The 18465-nt window shown below is 38.9% G+C and overlaps 1 protein-coding gene across 2 annotated transcripts in view; it reads right to left on the bottom strand.

Moving 5' to 3' along the window:
- The window catches only part of ppfibp1a (PPFIA binding protein 1a), a 33163-nt gene extending 15110 nt beyond the window's left edge, over positions 1–18053 (bottom strand). The window contains exons 1-7 of one of the 2 annotated variants that reach the window (XM_085387831.1): positions 17610–18053; positions 16075–16223; positions 7884–7963; positions 5795–6000; positions 2494–2574; positions 1409–1522; positions 1165–1275 (exon numbers count right to left, since the gene is read on the bottom strand). In XM_085387831.1, the coding sequence (XP_085243957.1) occupies positions 1165–1275; positions 1409–1522; positions 2494–2574; positions 5795–6000; positions 7884–7947 (576 nt within the window). In that variant the 5' untranslated portion in view covers positions 7948–7963; positions 16075–16223; positions 17610–18053. The remainder of the gene's footprint in view (positions 1–1164; positions 1276–1408; positions 1523–2493; positions 2575–5794; positions 6001–7883; positions 7964–16074; positions 16224–17609) is intronic. The other variant, XM_085387832.1, reaches the window with a different exon arrangement.
- Positions 18054–18465: the final 412 nt, after the last annotated feature.

The raw sequence follows: 18465 nt of genomic DNA, 5'->3' as shown, positions 1-18465 counted from the left end.
CATTTGCGCGCATACGTGTCATCATTCTGTTTGTAAACATGTTAGCTTGAAGTTTGAATGAATTGAAGGTCTTCTTCTCAAACTGCACACTAATACACATTATACATTACCTGCTGCTGCATAATGTTAGTGTAGTCAAAGCAAACATCTGTCATGCTACTCTTGTCTGATTTTTACTGTACTACAAACTTCTTAAAGTAGGCTCAAATTGAATATATACAAAATACAATACCATTGCCTTAAAAGCAGAAACTGCCCAGGCAGTGAATTTTCTTGGGGGAGGTTTGCACATTCTCAGCACTTGTTTGGAGTATGTGTTGCTGTACTGTTCTGTTATTCTTGGCATATAGCGTCTGAAAGAATTAGCTGCTATTGGTTGCAGTTTACACTGTAACAAAAGGAGTGCACAGAAAATTAACTGGACTCATTTTGATTCTGGATATTTATAAGGAAAATAGGCCCAGCAAATACTGACTAATAGTGTTACAGAATATATCAATATAAATCTAAATTTTTACTAATCATTTACACTCGCCTGGTGTTACGGAGCCCAAAGAAAAAGAAAAGGAGTTCCCCTTTAGATATGTTTTAATCAAATCATCATAATGCTTGACACAAACTTTTCTCGTTAGAAAGAATAGGTTTGTTTGGTTTGATAATATGAAGTGAGATTTTGAATGTGTCAAAAAGCTGCTCAAGGTAACATTATAAGGTCATGAAAACTAGGACAGACAAGACGGCCAATCAGGGTTTTCATTTAAAGCTAAACGGCACCAAAAACGGGGGGAAAAAATTTATATCCTTTTACTGCGTGGAAAGTACACATAATATATCCCAGCTTCCGAGAACAGTGTATGGAAAGCTTTTTAGCCTGTGAGAGTGGAGAAAGGGAGTATGGGTGGGTGGGGGTTATTTTGGCAGGAAACAGCTGCTGGAGCACAAGGACTGTTTAAATATCTTCTGTAACCCTTAAAGAAGTTCACGTTGCACCACATGACAGATCTCAGTCCAGCCGAGTGAGGCCGACCTTTGTGACTTTAAAACAATAAGTCGGTGGCTGCCAGGATTCAGAGTCGCACGGCACATTAGACGAGGTGCAGGTGCATCTGACAATTAGAATGCGTGCTTCTTTTTACAGCCTACATTTCGAGGAAGGTGCTCTACCTCATTGCCTCTGTGATCTCTCTCCACAGTAGATAGCTTCAGCTTCAGGCTGGACACCTCGGTCATAAGCTCCAGCTTCTGGGTCTCCAGTGCTGTCCGGTTCAAAAGCTCCTGTGGAGCAACATTCACATGCAGTAAAGGCTGCACTATTACCAGGAAAGAAGAAAGTTTCAAAATGGGTGGTCTCGGCTATCTCAAACCACCGTTAACTGGCATTCAATGCAAGTATAGAAAGAGCCCTTACCTGCTGAAGAAGCTGCTCAGTAGCATTGAGTTTCTCGTGATGTTGCTCAAGACAGCTGTCTAGATCTCGAATCTTTTCACCTTGCACCTCCACCTGGTCTGTTAAAACGCTTACCTAGACAATAGTGAAACATGTTTTATGACCTTTAAAGCACAGAGACATTAGTTTGACATTTTGGGGGAATATGCTTATGTACTTTCTTGCAGAGAGTCAGTGTGGTGGTCAACACTATTCTCATGTGTCTCTGTGTGGAAAATATGTAACTACATCCAGCAGGCAGAGAGTTTCGCTCAACACCGAGGCTGGAAATTGGGGGAGGAACAGCTGGCTCTGTCTAAAAGGTAACCAAATCTGACTACTAACTGATAAATCACACAAAAAAACAAAAGAAAACTATTTGTTTAATGAACTTGGCAACTTCTTTGACTCATAACTATCTGTCTGGCCAAGAAAAAGCTCTGAAATGTAATCAGCTCTAATATCAAATATTATCCATGGATGGATTTCAAGTGAGTCACAATCATGAGCACTTGATTAAGGCGTTTTCAATTTAACACTTTCTGCCAAAGTAGCCTGTTGAACATTCATGTCACATATTCAATCTTGATTTTGTTCTATGAACATCCCTCAAAGACACAGTGTCATTTTATTTGAGACCTCCTCTAGCATTAATGTAGTTGCCACAAAGTGTATTTTATGTAAACAGTCTCAAATGCCTGCACAGATTTGCCTAACAGTTAAAATAAAGGTTACAACTATTGGAGGAAAAAATAGACATATTTGGGCCTGTACTAACAGAACCGAGCACATGAATTCATAAAAGAAGCAATTTTTAGTGCACATGCAGCGACACTGTGGCTTAAAATAAGAATGGAGAAATAATAATTTGTTCCCTTCCACCAGATTTCTTCCAAATCTATTGTTTAATTTTGGCAACATGCTGCAAGCTTACAAAAAGAACTGAAAGCGTGCCTTTGATCCCACTAATAACACAAGTGCTAATAGCCACAATAACACTTAATTGCACATTCAAGACAAATTGCTCGGCTGTTTTGCAGCCGTGACAGAGAGCTTTGCTCACGCACCTGAAGAATGAGACACTCTTTGTCACTCTCAAGTCGTGACAGACGCTCTTGGGCGACTGCTTCGGAGCTGTGGACGTTGGTCTGAAATAAGAGATGATACAAGGGGATCTGTATTGTTTGAGCAAACAGCTGCATTTGCAATGCAAGATAAATAAGGCTTTAAGTTAATGTTTCTTGAAATATAAGAGCTCATAAAATCGAGAGATGGTATATAAATTATGTTGAAATGTAGATCTGCCTGGGAAAAGCAAACTAAAATACACAGCTCTGAGCTACATGGATATCCTAATGGATAAACTGCACACTGTTTTCTTGTATAAACATAACTCACAGTCACATGGTTTTCCCTTGAAGGAATGAATTGATACGTGTTTAAAGACTTTCAGGAAAATGTGACGGTCATCAGTGTTCTCACATGAAAGTGATTTCAGAATTGAATGAAAAGCAAACTTTTTCTCAAATATCACAAATGGAGAGACGAGGGAGCGAAGGAAGAAAAACATGAGCCTCACACAGAGTCAGCATGAGTTTTTATGATGGAAACTATTTGCAGGGAGGCTCCTATAGAAACTCCATCATTCACACACCCTGTCAAAACATTACTTCTAGTATAAACAAAGTCACAGTAAAGGCAAAGGAGCACAATCAAGAGATGAAAAGCATAGAGGATAATTCACCCCAGGCTAAATCTGCGCTGTGCAAAGATACGAACCATGCACAAAGTGACGGGTTTTTCTCATTTCTGCACACAAAATAAATAAATAAATCAAAAATATCAAACGACGGCCTTTAGGTTTGCAGCAACTCTCTCTGCTCAGGAAAGCAAGAAAAGAAGAGCAGATTTTCATTTCCTCATACTTATCGACATGTAATCCTCAGGTGAATCAACTGCATTTGATGCAAAACTAGGAGCAAATGGATCCAACAAGAAAGCAATAAACTCAAAATGACCTCAACAGGTTAAGATGCAATTGAGACAGATGATGAAAAAGTCTCTTCAAGGGGCATATATAACCTTTATTACTCCCAAATGTAACTGCAAGGCGTGACCAAAGATGTATGCCACCTCTCTAAAAGGCTGGGTTTAAATTGAGCTCATTTCCACATCAAAGTAGACTCCTTCTTGATCACTTTCAGCACGGATGCAATCTTTTAAAACTCCTAATCTGAGCACTTGTATATCCAGTGACGCAAGCTGGAACTTCAGAGATCAGGACAAAGTCACAGGAAGACAAACCTGGCTAGTAGGGCTTGTAGCAAACAAGAGATTGTAGTGGCCAAAAAAGGGAGTGACCTCCCTTAGACTTACAGCAGAACTCTATACGTTAAAAAAATAAAATAAAATTATAAAGCATGCCTTTGACCTGAGTCACGCCCTCTGATCTTTGACAGAGATACGGCTTCCATCACCTCAATCTATGACATAACTTCATAAACCTCATGGAGCAGCAAGGGGTCCACTCACTGATCTAAAAACTAGGGGTGCAACGATATTCGTATCGATATTGAACCGTTCGATACAGTGCTTTCGGTTCGGTACGCATATGTATCGAACAATACAAAGTTTTTTATTTATTTTATCAACTTTCCTTCTGACGACGCTGTCTGTGTTGAGCGCTCAGTGAATCTGCGTTCGACTACTCCGCCTAGGCTCGACAGTGCAGCCTAGGCGGAGTAGTCGAACGCAGATTCACTGAGCGCTCAACACAGACAGCGTCGTCAGAAGGAAGAGCGCAGGGCAAGCTAGCGAGACAGAAGTTAAGCTCTCCTTGCAACATGGACCTCCCCCACCCTCATTCAGATCTGGCATTTGGAATTATTTTGGTTTTCATGTGACGTATGACCCTGAAGGTAAGCGAGTCATGCACTAAAGTAAAACAGTATGTTGGATGTGCCATGCAATGCTCAATTACATGGGTGGGAACTAGTGTGTTAGCGCAGTTAGCTCGTTAACGTGTTGGCCGTCTAGCCCCATGCACGGGGCGATCGGCGGTAGCTCGTTAACGGAGATTTGCCGTGTTGTGGCGTTAAGGTCATTTCAACGAGATTAACCTGAAAGCACTAGTGGGAACACAACGAATATGACTGCACATTTACGCCGACATCATCCTAGTGCAAAGACAAAAACAACAAGCATGCTACTAACTTTAGCCGAGTCATTTAGACAGCTGTTAGCACATGATTCTCCTCATGCTGCTGAGAATATAGCCCAGAAGAAGCGGATAGTATAGCTTTTATTTTGGAAAGAGACATTTCTCTGTAATAAACTCTCTTTTCCAAAGATGAGTGATTCCTCAATCAGATACAGGGCTAGCGATCTTTTCAGTCGGGCTACCAAAATCTATCTCTGCCCTGCCTGTCGGGCTATTGTAGGAAGGAAAAATATATGTCAATGCTTTTGCATTCTTTCAGAAATGTAGCTGGGTAATTATGTCATTGGCATCGGTGAGCCACTGTCAATATGTGACATATTGAAATCGCGTTTGAATTTGCGCTTGTTTTTTTGCTTTCACTTTGCAATGACAGCACTGATCTGTGAGTGATGATAATTTGTGCACCAATTCCTCTGACATCGTCTTATTAATTGGTAGCTTACTATGCAAACATGACAAGTGAAATCTCCCGCAGCAAGCTTAAACATGTGAGAGGTTGATCGCGCAGAGAATCGCTGAGCTTATGTGAGTCCGTGTGTAAAAGCAGCAGGATATATATTTGACTACGATGACCTTCACAGACAGATATAGATTTTAGTTCTGCTGAGCCAAATAAGACAGGTCAGGGTGAAGAAGTGACAGCCAAAGAAAAGCTTACCACAAAACGGAGAAGTTATGACAAATCAGACTATAAGGCAAAAAGAAAGTGCAGCTTTATGGTTTCATGGACAAAATAATTTCTGTGGCTGCAATATGACGAGCTAAATAACCAGGGCTGCACATAAGTGGTCCGCAGGTGCACATTCGCTGTCAAAATAAAAAACACGCACAAGGGTTAGGGTTAAATTTAAAAACTGTACTTTTGAGTTAAAATATATATTTATAATTTTAATAAATGACAAATTAAAAAGGCATGAACATTTTTTTTGTATCAAAAAAATATCGAACCGTGACACCAAAGTATCGAACCGAACCGTGAATTTTGTGTATCGTTGCACCCCTACTAAAAACAGCAATCACACTGACAGGGGTCCAGAGGTGTGCAAGGAGAAGTCTTCATTAGAAATTCACGACACTTTTCGATCACACTTCAACCTAAAAGACCAGACAAAGAAATCTAGAGAGAACCCTACACGGGGTCTTTTTACCATTCGTCCGTGCAGCCACTCCACCAGACCCTCTGCAGTGGAATCAGGAATCTGACACCGCAGGTTGTCCCTCTCATCATTATCCATCAGCTCCAGGGCTGCCCGCAAATCCTCCAGCAAGTGAAGGACCCGAAGGCCACCGAGGAAAGGCGATGTGGGAGACTGGCAGTCAAACAGCCCGTTGGAGTAGTCCATGGCCTTGGAGCCTGGCGAAGTGCAGGGGGAGGATTTAGATACATATAGAGGTTGTTATGAAATCTACATTTGTCTTTGATCTGCAGGAGTGGTGGAATCATGATGAATAGCTTGTGAACTCATACTTTCATACAGCTGCATATTCCAATTTTTTTTTCTTTTCAATCATTAAAAACTACTATTGCCTTTGTTACTGCATTGATGCCTTTAAACAGTCACCAACATATCAGTCTGTAAACACCAAATACATCAAACTAGATTACAGCATTTATATAGCTTGTTTTGGGGTTGATAATCTTTGTTACAGTATGTACAGTGCAAAATATTATTTAATATGAGTTATGGACTTTGCGTTTTGTTGCATTCACTAAATGGCAAGAACTCCAGGTCAGCGGTAAAAAGAATATAAATAAGATTTAACTTGTGGTGCATAAACAAACTAAAGCTCCTTTTAACTGCTTTAAATTAACTGCTGCACAGCTGTGCACATTTCTAATGTATCAGTTCTTTTTCTATGATGTAACAAGATTAAACAAAACGTCTATAATGAATTTTCACAAGAGCATATGTACAGAACAGGGGTATTCGATTATGCTAACGATTATTTTGTCATTAAGAATATGATTTGGAAAAAAATTATTTATTAAAGTTCAAGAAAAAAAATCCTTGTCTTTTCATTAATTCCATGAAATTGAATTATTTAAAAAAAAAAAAAAGATAAAAGAAAAAAAAAGTTAAGTGAGGTGACTGGCACGGAGTGAATTAGAGGCGTGAAGTGTGCTAAAAGGTCAAACATAGGAGCAGTTTTAGAAAACAATTAAGTAAATGATTCATTTTTCATCTCAATTAACTTCTTATCTTGCCAAAATTTTAACAGAATTTAAAATTTGATTAACTGCACAACCCCAACACAGAGACACCATTTTTAATGACAGTTAAAAATGGTTGTTGCAGCTCAGAGCTGTTACAGTTGCAGCTCTTCACATCCTTCATAGAACATTTTAATTGGGGTTTCCATCAAATTCTCAAAGACCATTACGTTCGTTTAAATAGCTCACATGGTTTTCCCTCTGAAGCCATTTTCCTCCTACTCAAGTAAACATTTCAGCAAATTAAAGCGTCATAATAACTTTTAGGTACTTTCGTGGATACTTTAATGCCGACGTGGCGAGAATACCACAATCATGCAAACATACTGAGCAAACAATATTTGTATGGTGTCCATCAGACAAAATATAAGATAACAAAGACAATTAAATCTCTCTGTATAAGTGGCAACTGCATTTTATTTGGAAGCAAATGCGGCAGCATCCCAACTGATTTCAAGTGCATGATGTTCCCACCAAGCATGGCTTCCCCCACAGTAGCAGGGCATGAGGGCTTGATGATGCCTGTGGTTTCTGCGGAAACAGTGGGGACGGGGTGATATCATGTGATCAGCCGTCTCGTTCCCATTGGAAAGGTCAGTGCTATAATTACACACATCAGTGGAAAAAGTAGGGACTCAAAAACTGAAGTCTGGTCTGCTCATCTGCAGCAGCACAAATATACAGAGTGCAGCCAAAAGCTCACAAGCAAGAGGTTTATATTCCAAACTCACAGAGCTTGAATAATCATTAGTTTCCATCACGGCAGGGACAATGGAAACTTACTTTAATTCTTCATGCAGTGGAGGCAGACCACTAAAAGCATGGTTTTAGCTGTATTTCAGACTCATGTATATTCAGAAGGATTACATTAAACTGCAGGTAAAAGTGGTAAAGTTATTGTCCGCTAGACTCTGTATTTGCAATTTAATGATTTCCAGATGTGAGTAGACCCTCATAGCTTACCATGCCCACTTGAAAAAGTGCTATTCCCAGGTCTTAAGAGTCCAAATGTTCACTGTGGTTACCTGCTATGATCCCATCCATTTGCTCCAAGGCTGCTGCCAACATCTCGCTAGCGTCAGACATCATCTTGTGTTCAATTGTTCTGAAAGAGAAGACAAGCATAAGAAAAAAGGGAAACTCCATAAAGGATCTTGGCCGGAACTAAAAGGCATTAAAATATACTTCAAAATCAAATCACTGCCAAATATGGTGTCTGCAGCTATGCCTGCAGTAGTCTTTTTTATGTTATCAGTTCACAAACAGACTTTGATCGTTGTAAGACAGAAAAGATTGAAAAGTGGCCATCCCCCAAACTGCTGGAGTATTGCACATGAGGTAAAAGTATTGCCATTACTGCGTAAAAGCTCTTCAACTTTTCATCAAAGCAACTATTCAAACTGGATCTGGCTAAATAGATGTTTAACAGCACTCAACTACAACTTCTAAATACACCGTGTGATGAGATGGTGTTTCATGCCCACATGAAACCACATATCACATCATCAACAGCCACTAAGACAACAGCACCGACAGCTTCTCTTCACAGAATTCAGAAATTTAATGACACTAGTGCAGTGTTTATTTGGATAATGTTACAAATTTTCTGGAGCTACAGTTTACAAATGTTCCCTGAAAGCATCAGGGTTGGCCTTATGTCAGTGTTTAGAAAAACGCTTAGGTGTAAGCACACACTCATTGAATGTGTGTGCAATTGTGCTTGTTCAAAAAGTGATTGTGTGATGGGCAGACTTAACTCCAGCTCTTGAGAGCTACTCTTCCAAAAGAAATTTTAAATGAAGGACTGGTTTGTCACAGTAAACCAAAGACTGAACAGATTAAACATCTGAAGTCATCTTTGTTGGAAACAGTTTGTTTTTAAAAACAATCTAAATGATTAAAAGTGATTACACTGGCAAACTTGTAACCTTGGTTTTAGAGTTAAAGTGAGAATCAGAATCAGGCTAACAAGGGTATGGATGAATGTCTAGCATTTGTTTGGCTACTTTGATGGCTAAAAATGAGGTTACAAAGAAAGTCCCCCCCCCCCCCCCCCAAAAAAAAAAAAAAAAAAAAAAAGATGGCTAAATGTTGTTAATCGGTAAAAGATTTAGACTGCAGGCAGGTGAGTTCGACCCAATTCTCTCAAGTGCTCTTTTTATACAGACAATATGTTACTGACCCATTGCCAATTAACTTAATTAGCGCCAAAAGGTTCCTCCAGCTGTTTCTCTTTAGTACTACTTACTCTTCCAGCCGTTTGCTGTCCCTGCCGCAAGTTTTGTGTTTTAATATGTTGCTGCATTCAAATGATAATGAGAATTTTTTTTTTTTCATGAAAGAGTAAAATGCCTCAGTTTAAACAACCAGTGTTTTAAAATGCTGTATTTGGGATAAAATATGGATTTGTAGGCATTCCATACGTTTTTATATAATAGTCCACATTATAATATGTCGTGTCATTTGTTTGACATTGCATTAAAAACAATATGGGCATACACTGGCCCTTTTCTTGTGCAACCATCACTCCTAATGTTACCCAGTAACAGTTTTTAAAATATAGCAGATATAACACTCTGGACATGTTTTCAACCAAGAATGTCAGTATTCCCTAAAATGCCAGGTCTCAAAGTCTACTGTGGTGAAAACACTGGAACTTGGTGGGAGGGATGTTTTGATCCAAAACAGGACTGGAGAGCCACTTCCTAAGAGTAGGCAGACAAATTTGCAAACTGTTCATGCCACGTCTAAACAACTAAAATTAACATGTCCAGTAAAGAAAAGCAAGACAACAACAGTAAACTGCCATTTCTGGTGAATCAGGCAATTCCCTAAAGAGTCCTTTACATATATTTTTGATGCCACCCTTGTCCCTGTTGTAGTTACTGGTAAGGAAATTGCACTGTTGATGCACAATAGCCTGTTTTGAACCAGAAAGCCTGCCTGTATGCATGCATTTACATTTCCACTTGAAAAAGAAATTATTAAGTTATCACTAATCTTGTTACAGTAAAAGGTCTCATTCTTCCTTTTCAAATGACTGCTGCATCAAATTACCCTTGCAGTCGGCGACACAAAAAAACAAAAAAAAAAAAAAAAACTGGCTGCCTCAGAGACAAAAAACAAAGTGATTTCCAGGACTTATTATCCAGAAGCCCTTATTTCCGGCGAGTGGGCAGTCACGAGTGCTCATGGCCAGGCTCCTCTCTAAAATAATGGCACTATTCTCCCAGGGGTCTCAGGCCTTGTAGCTCCGGCATGCTCGGCATTTCAAACTTCCATAACAAAGTTGGACAATATACCCATGACCAGTGGATTCAAACACTTATCACATGTCTCTCTTTTACTTGCACTGGCCACTTATCGCTTCAAACAAAATCTGATTTAGAGGAACTGAAATAGTAAACAATATGGCACAGAGAGCCCAGCTGTCCGACATAAAAACAGTAACCCCACTTGTTCAGACATCGCATAGTAAAAAAAGGGAGGGGGGGGGGGGGGGGGGGGGACTAGTGGCTTTGCCTCATTTCCTCCCTCTGTGGGGTCACAGTGTCATACCCAGTAGGTTAAGAAATTGGCATTAAGGGCTTAATTAAGACCAATGACCTCAATATGTGAGCTGGGTTTGCTACAGTCTGCTGTTAAAACAAGGAGCCTTAAGTGCTTTGGCGCCTGGTTTAACTGCAGAGAAGTGGGTGTAGGTTTGTTCCAAAATGTCATACAAAGTGCTGTATTTGTAGTACAACATCAACATATCATTACGCTTGAATCTAAACAGAACCCTGGTTATGCAGACACATGCATCTGAAGATATAACAACCTGCTTTCCATATAAACTGTAAAGTTTCCAAGTGGAATGAGGTTGGAGGCACACCACCGATGCACTTCTTACTACGACTGCTACTACTATGCTTTACTCTGTGATTTGATGGAAACAGGATGCTTTTTGAATAAACTCTGGAGGAAATATATAGCTCAAGAGTCATATTTGTTGCTGGAAACACTTTTGAAATTTAAAAACAAACAAATAAACATGTAAATAATGAAATCCTTCACAAGACACCCTAACTCATGCTCTGTTCAGCTGTCCTTAATGGTCCCATTTTTTTGTCCCTTGAGGAGATATGAAATAGAATGAGTTGTCATGTGATAAAAGCCACATCGAAACTGGAATGAGTTTCATGTGAAATCCCATTTAGTAACAATTCCCATGAAAGTCAAAATGCCAGGTCAATTTATCTCTGGAAAAGAGTCAAAACAGGAATTAAATGAGCACATGAAAATAAAAGTCAATTTTGTGCTGGCCATGCAGCAAATAGATGGCACTGAAACCTTCCGTAAAAACTGGTTTGGTCGCTCTTTAGACTCAAAGCCTTTAAAATGTCAGGGATTTTCCACTTTTACTCACATCAGTGATGAACAGGTCAAACCATTTAAAAAATAAATTATATATATATAAAATATGGCTAAACCTAAAGATGAGAGTCCATCTGTGGCCTTGTGAAGGAGGGTCCATATGAAATTATATTGTCTGATGCCTGAAGCGTAGGAGTGATGACTGCATGCATTCCTAAGCAAGCCAGTTCTCCCACAAACTAAACACTAATACCAGGCAGTGACATTCCTGCTGACCTTTTTGACCCTCTTTCCCTCACACTAAATCCCCCCAAGGACTGTATTATGTCAAAGCCCAAGACATTTAAACTGATCCATGAAGGGAAAAGATAAAATGCCAACAACAAACAACAAACAAAAGCTGGCGTGTCATATACATGGAGGCAACTCAAATGGATTCAGATATTTTACCCCAAGCAAAAAAAAAAAAAAAAAAAAAAAAAAAAAAAAACCCACGCAGAAAAGAACTGAACCTACAAACAAGTATTGTCTATCTGCTAGAGCCAGAAATATCCTATTCCTCTGTGCCATGGAGCTCCATTGTTGACCACAGCAGTTTGTTTTGACATCACACATGATCCATCCTGTGCCCAAAGTCTATTCTTCCCTGATGAAAGTTGAAACACATGCAAACATTCAGTCCTGCTGAAGTAATTTTTCCTCAAAAAAAGATAGTGTCCAGCTGTTTAAGGAAATTGCTTAACCCTTACTTTTTTTCTTTTTTTATTGTCTTAAGTAGGAAGGAAGAGGCTTGGTCCCGACTATCATAGATATCTTTTCAGACACACCAGGAAAACACTGATCAGAAGGAAAACACGTCCACATTACATACTTTTGCAAAAACTTAACCACAATTGGCCTCCAGTTTGTTTTAAAATATACCATCAAGACCACAAATATCTTTGTGGGACTGAGCATCATTGTTATCCCACATATTGAGATGATGTGATGATACTGAGACGATGCAGAGCCAGCTTCAAGTGGTTGTAGCTTTTCCTTAGGCCAACGTCTTTGCTCTGTACACCCAGCTGGTTGTTGCATAATTTTTGATCGTCAGTGTCAGGAGAAACAACATTGGGAAACAAAAACAGTAGACACAACCTCTAACTTGATTTCACAAGAATCGCCCTTTATATTTTAAGTTAAAGACCATACAATATTAGAAAGAAAACCCCATCGGTTGACTGTGATCAGATGACCCTCTATGAGCAAGCATTTGTTGATGGTGGTGAGGAAATACTCCTCTTTTACAGGAAGAGACCTCTGCCTGAACCAGGCTTAGGGAGGGGTACGTATCTGCTGGGACCAGTCAGAGGGTAAACTTCTATGAAAGAGGTGGACATTTCACTCCAAGCCTATTCAACAATGCTCTTTTGATACACTTTTACAAAGCAAATATCCACTTATAGCCATCATGAATAAATTGCTCACAAACCTTAGTTCACTCTAAACTAAAGTTTTTATTTTAAAAAGGGCAACAATTGCAAAAGCAATGGATAAAAAGCATATGTTCAGAGGCCTAAAAACAGCTTTTTTGTGGAGGTCTGAGAGGCCATCTAACACTATAAAAACCACACTATAAAACCGCATTAATGACATCATTCACTTATTGTTCTGCTCTTGCCATTTGAATAAATGTTTCCACCCCCCAAAAAAGGAATCAATGCTACTGATCTAAATCCATCTGACAGAAGAATTTTTCAATTTTAAAGAAAGAAATCAGTAAGAGAATCAAACTCTACTTTTCTGGGGCTAAGAGGTGGTTTTAACGTCAACCAGATGGATTTGGAGTGATACAGAATGAGGAGGGGGGAGGGATGAAGCATCTGAAAATAGGCTGGGATTACTTGACCATACGATGAATGGTCGGTCTCTGTAACACACACACGCCTCTACCGGTGCCTCGTGCTCCTATAACTTACCTCCAGCTGTGGTACAGATGTGCATTTCAGAATGTAGCATAAGAAGCTGCATAAGGTGAAGTACTACAACCCAGTTTGTCGTAGGAAGTTTAGACCTGCTCATAATCAGCTGTACGATACTTTTGCTCATGGTTTGTAAATCTGTGTGACACTTTAGGTCAAAGGTCTGAGAACAAGTTTAAAATAACTTGCTACCATAAGTTCATGACTACTTCTTCTTTAAAAGTAATCTAATCAATACATTCGCTTCTCCTTCAGCACCATCACCCTTGACTAAAATAAACTGCAAATATAACCAGATCTGAAACTATAACTGAATACAGACCGTCTCCAATACACCTACATTGCTGCCATTCCTTTTAAAACATTTGTTTTAGTCGGATTTGAACCCTCCTGAGCTGAACTGACAGCTAATAACAATGACAAAAGTTACTAAGACATTAATCAACTTATAAAAACTTATTCAGTACAAGAATCATCTGCAGGCTTTTGTGCACTGGAGCACAGGGCTGCACCTAATGTTTTTCCACACCAGTTGTCATCACTGCATTTTATGATTGAATATTCTGGCCCACCTGCCTTGCTCTTGGTCTTCCTGTGCCACCCAATTTAAGAAAAAGCCCCATCAAAAACTCCAGTAAAACACCCTCCTTTTGTTTACCCTTCCCCCTGAGAGATGGTGCATAGAACTTTCAGTCTGGGCTACTGTGAGGTCAGGTTGTTTCATAGTAACGTCAGACACTAAACCAGCGCTGGGTTTCTCACTGCAGCACCGGCTGCCGCAACACGCTACACAAACAAGTCTTTGTCTTTTAGAGCCTCACATGGTAGCACCACGACTCTGATCCCAAGTTATTGCAGTTTTTCCACGTGGCCCAAACTACATCACAGGCAGAATTCAAACTAGAGAGGAAAAATAAATTGTCAAAATAAAGAAAAGCTCTGGAGGAAATGAGTAAGAGATCTCAGCAAGCCAAGAAAAACTACAGTTTGTTGCCTTTGTTATCACTAACGTAACTCAGAAGTCCTAGTATTACTCACACCATTATAAGCGCTTCCAATAAACAGGATTGAAACAGAGGCATCCTTACGCTCAGGAAGACCTTCACTCAGTCCTGTCAGGAAGTGCTTCCTGGCAAATTCTGGGGAAATGTCTTCCTCTTGCAAAGACACTGCAATTTTCCTGCAATCCCTTCACACACTGCAATAAAAGCTGAAAGTCCAGGAGCTCCTATATTACTTCTGTCACATCATAATGGAGCCTTTAGCATCAATTTTACTGAATTTAGAGAGGAACGAGCCTTTAAATCTGTTCCTGTGAGACAAATGTTTTAGATTAAGACGTTATAATTAATTTCAGAAGAATGTAAACATCCCAGTATGTCATGTGGCTTCAACATGACACCTCCCTTCTTTCAAAATACACTACCACAAGATAACTGCACCAAGAATGCAAGGAATGCAAATATCATGGAGAGAAAAAAAAAAAAAAAAAAAAAAAAAAAAAAAAAAAGGTGCCTGAGATAGAAAGGCCCCCGTAGAATTTTTGGACACGTGGCTTTAAGAAAAACAAAATCTAAATCTAGAAAACTTTGGGGAGTGTGCCATGTAAATCTTATTGCAAGGCAAGTTTACTGCCATGGGCCAATAATGGACTTTGTCCTGACTGACTGACACACACACACACACACACGCGCACACGCACACGCCTGCTGCCTGAGGAAACATGCTTCCAGGAGATTAGACTTATTTATTTGTGTCTCTTAAACAATCACTAAGCAGTTTGTTTTACTATGCTCCTGTAACATCAGATATGGCTGTGCAAGCAAGTGTGCATCAGCATGGGTTTTCTGAGACATGAATCATTGGCTGAATGAGTGAGGTGAGAATACAAATGTGGTTATTGACAGAGAGGGAAATAAAATCCTTTGTTAAGTTTTAGGTTATCTGCCTGCAGGCCAAGACGTCACCAGAGGGAGATCGGGAGAGTAGAGCACTGCCAGGGGGTCATGTGCCTCAGGAGTGGGGGTTTTCCTGAATAAAAAAACTACACTGCAGACTTTTACCCACACAAAGGCTGCATAAGTCTCAGGCTGATGATGAAAAAAGCCGACACTGGACCTGAATCAGCTATAAAGTGCTGGCTCCTACATGATTTTCTAAATGATGCTGGGCGCCAAACTGAGTCTGACTGGAGGTTCACGACAGTGATTCATAAGTTGGCCTGCACATTTATGGATACATAAATAAAATGTGATGCAATAAGGGTCCTCACATACAAAGCTAGCACAATTAAAAGCACTAAAAGAAACTGCAATGCTTTGAAAAAAAATGTACTGTCTCCAATAACTTTATCACTTCTATGGATTATTAGTATCTACATGTGTTTTTTGTTAACATGGAATTTAAACACATGTGTGGTGCATGGGCTGGTGATTTAACCCCAAATAACATTTTAAAACTGCAGTGAAATATCACAGTAAGACCCGGGGAGATTTTCTATATAAGTGTTCACCGATGGTGTAGAAATAGAGGAAAATACAAATTATAATATCACAATAAATTCTAAATACCTCAACACAATTATGGCTATTTAACTTTAGGCTGCCATATGTGCAGTATAATCTTAAATAGCCATTAACATAGGGAATACATTCAATATTCAAATGAATACGCAAAAGTTAGGGGAAAAAGCTCACCTCTGGGTTAATACGTTAGCTAACACGTCCACATCGTTTTTAGCTTCAAGTCCAATTAAACAGAAAACAAGATGACTTTAGCGTTTTTAACACCGTAAAAGTCAAGTAAGCACTTTAGTAAAGACTGGAAAAGTCAACAGTTAACAGTAACTCTGTTTTTAAAACTGCAAAAAACTTAATTGAAACTTCGGAAAACTTACAGTTTTCGACCAAAGAAAAAGTTTTAACGACGGGGTCCTGCAGTCTCCAGTTAGCTTACTCCAAACTCTTTGGCCGCCTTTCAACGGAGCTTCATGGTCGCCGTTCACCTTCTCATTGAATTTGTCTGCGAAATGAAGTTTTCATCCAGCTAAAAAAGGCGATAGAGTGCGGCGTCAAGTTAAAGCCACACAGGAAGAAACTTCAGGAAGTCATGACTTCAGAATAAAAGCATAAAATCCGTTAGCAGAGGAAGAATCGCTTTTGCCCTTCACAATAAAACTCATGTCCTCTGATGTTAGACTAAGACATGACATTTCTTGTATCTTTCTCACTGCTGCCACAAAGCAACACTTTGAATTCAGTAATTTTCATATTTTTTCCAACCTTCATGATAATAAAATGATTAAAAAAACATCTTCTGCTCCTAGTGTTAAGAAAGTATTCTATATGAGCTTTGTCATCCCATTGTAGGCTAATATAATGTTGTATGTTATTCTTAACTTATTATTATATATGAGGGACAGCAGATGCTGAGCGAAGTAAGACAGAGAAGGTTGAGATGATTCTGACATACAGAGGAGGGATAGTGGATATAGTGGAGATGAATGCTCAGCGTGGTTTTCCTCTTCTCCTCTTATTTAGCAGCTCCACTGATATATCAATGGAGGACATAGAGGGTTAGTGTGACGGAGGAAGCTGAGACAGACAATCCACTGTAGTGACCTCTAAGTGATGATAATGATTTCATTTAGACTTTTACCTTTAATTGTGCTGTATTCAACTTTTTACAAAGAATTTATTCAAATTCAAATTCAAATTTTTATTTGTCACGTACACAGTCATACACAGTATGATATGCAGTGAAATGCTTAGACAACTGCTCGTGACCTAAAGAAAAAAAAAAGGAAAAGGCTATGAATAAGACAGGAAATAAATATGAAAAATTAAAAAGTGTAAATTTAACTAGGAAGGAATAAAATATAGAAAATTAAGGTTAAAAATGAAATAACTGTACAACACAAATTAGAATGAAGGGTAAATTTAACTGGGAAAGAATAAGATAAAATATATAAATTAAAGTTGAAAATAAAATAACTGTACAACAAAATACACAATACACAGTATAGAACTATATAAGAATGTATGAAGAAATATAAATAAATAAATATATATATACACACAATAACAGCAGCTGTACACGTATTAACTGGATTCTTTGTATCTATTATCTTTGTAAAATAGATATTATTATTAAGAGTTTCTATTTATCATATGTCATTTATTGTTTTTTACTTTTCCCCCTTCATTTAGTTATTTCCGTTTGTGCAATTTTTTAACATTTATTTTGCCATTTTGTTTTGTCACATGGTATTTTACTTAATATTTAAGATTTCTGTCTATTTTAATAGTGTTTCTTGGTTTGAGTTTTTGGAGAGGTTTGTAGCAATCCAGCGCAGAGTTTTTGACATTTATATTCAGATGTGTTTCTTGTTCACATATGATGTACATGCTGCATATATACATATATACTCACCAGCTTCTTTGTTATGTACATCTTGTACCTTCAGAGCTGCCTTAATTCTTCATGACATAGAAAGGAAGTGCTGGAAACATTCCTCAGAGAATTTGGTCCATATTGAGATAATAGCGTCATAGACTTCCTGCAGATTCATTGCATGTACATCCCTGATGAAAATTTCCATTCCACCACATCCCACGGTGTTCTGATGACGTGGAGGTCATTTGAGTGAACTCATTGTCCTGTTTAAAAAACCATTCTGAGAGCAGCCATCAGAAGATGGGTGCACTATGTTTATAAAGGTGTCCAAAGTGTGCCAGTGAAATATTCCTTGCACGTTACACCACCAGATCCATGTTTTCATGCTGTTTATGGCAAATTATGATACTACCATCCAAACGTTGCAGCAGAAATCAAGACTCCCCAGACCAGCCCATGTTTGAGGTTCTAGTTGTGGTGATCCTGTGTGAACTGTAGCCTCAGTTTCCTGCTCATTGCTGACAGGAGTGGCACCCAGTGTGGTCTTCTGCTGTCCATTCTGAGATATTTTTGGTACAGATAACAGATACTTTGGTGATAACGAGTGGCTATTTCAGTTACTGCTGCCTTCCTGTGAGCTTGAAGCAGTCTGCCCATTCTCCTCTGACCTCTGGTATCAACAAGTTTTTTTTTAGCCATAGAGCTGATCGCTGAATATTTTCTCTTATTCAGACCATTTCCTGCACAAACTCCAGAAAAGACTGTGCAGGAAAATCCCAGTAGATCAGCAGTTTCTAAAATATCCAACAATGCTGTGTTCAAAATCTATTCACTCAGTCTACGTGTCTAAATGTACTAAGTTGCAATCGTGTGAATGGATGATTAGATATTT

The sequence above is a fragment of the Rhamphochromis longiceps genome, linkage group LG17, assembly GCF_057381845.1.
Source record: "Rhamphochromis longiceps isolate RC_006_pf linkage group LG17, R_longiceps_female_GT1.1, whole genome shotgun sequence".
Classification (NCBI taxonomy): Eukaryota; Metazoa; Chordata; class Actinopteri; order Cichliformes; family Cichlidae; genus Rhamphochromis; species Rhamphochromis longiceps.
The sequence above is the reverse complement of the archived record's forward strand: the minus strand, read 5'-3'. Positions and strand labels throughout refer to the sequence as shown.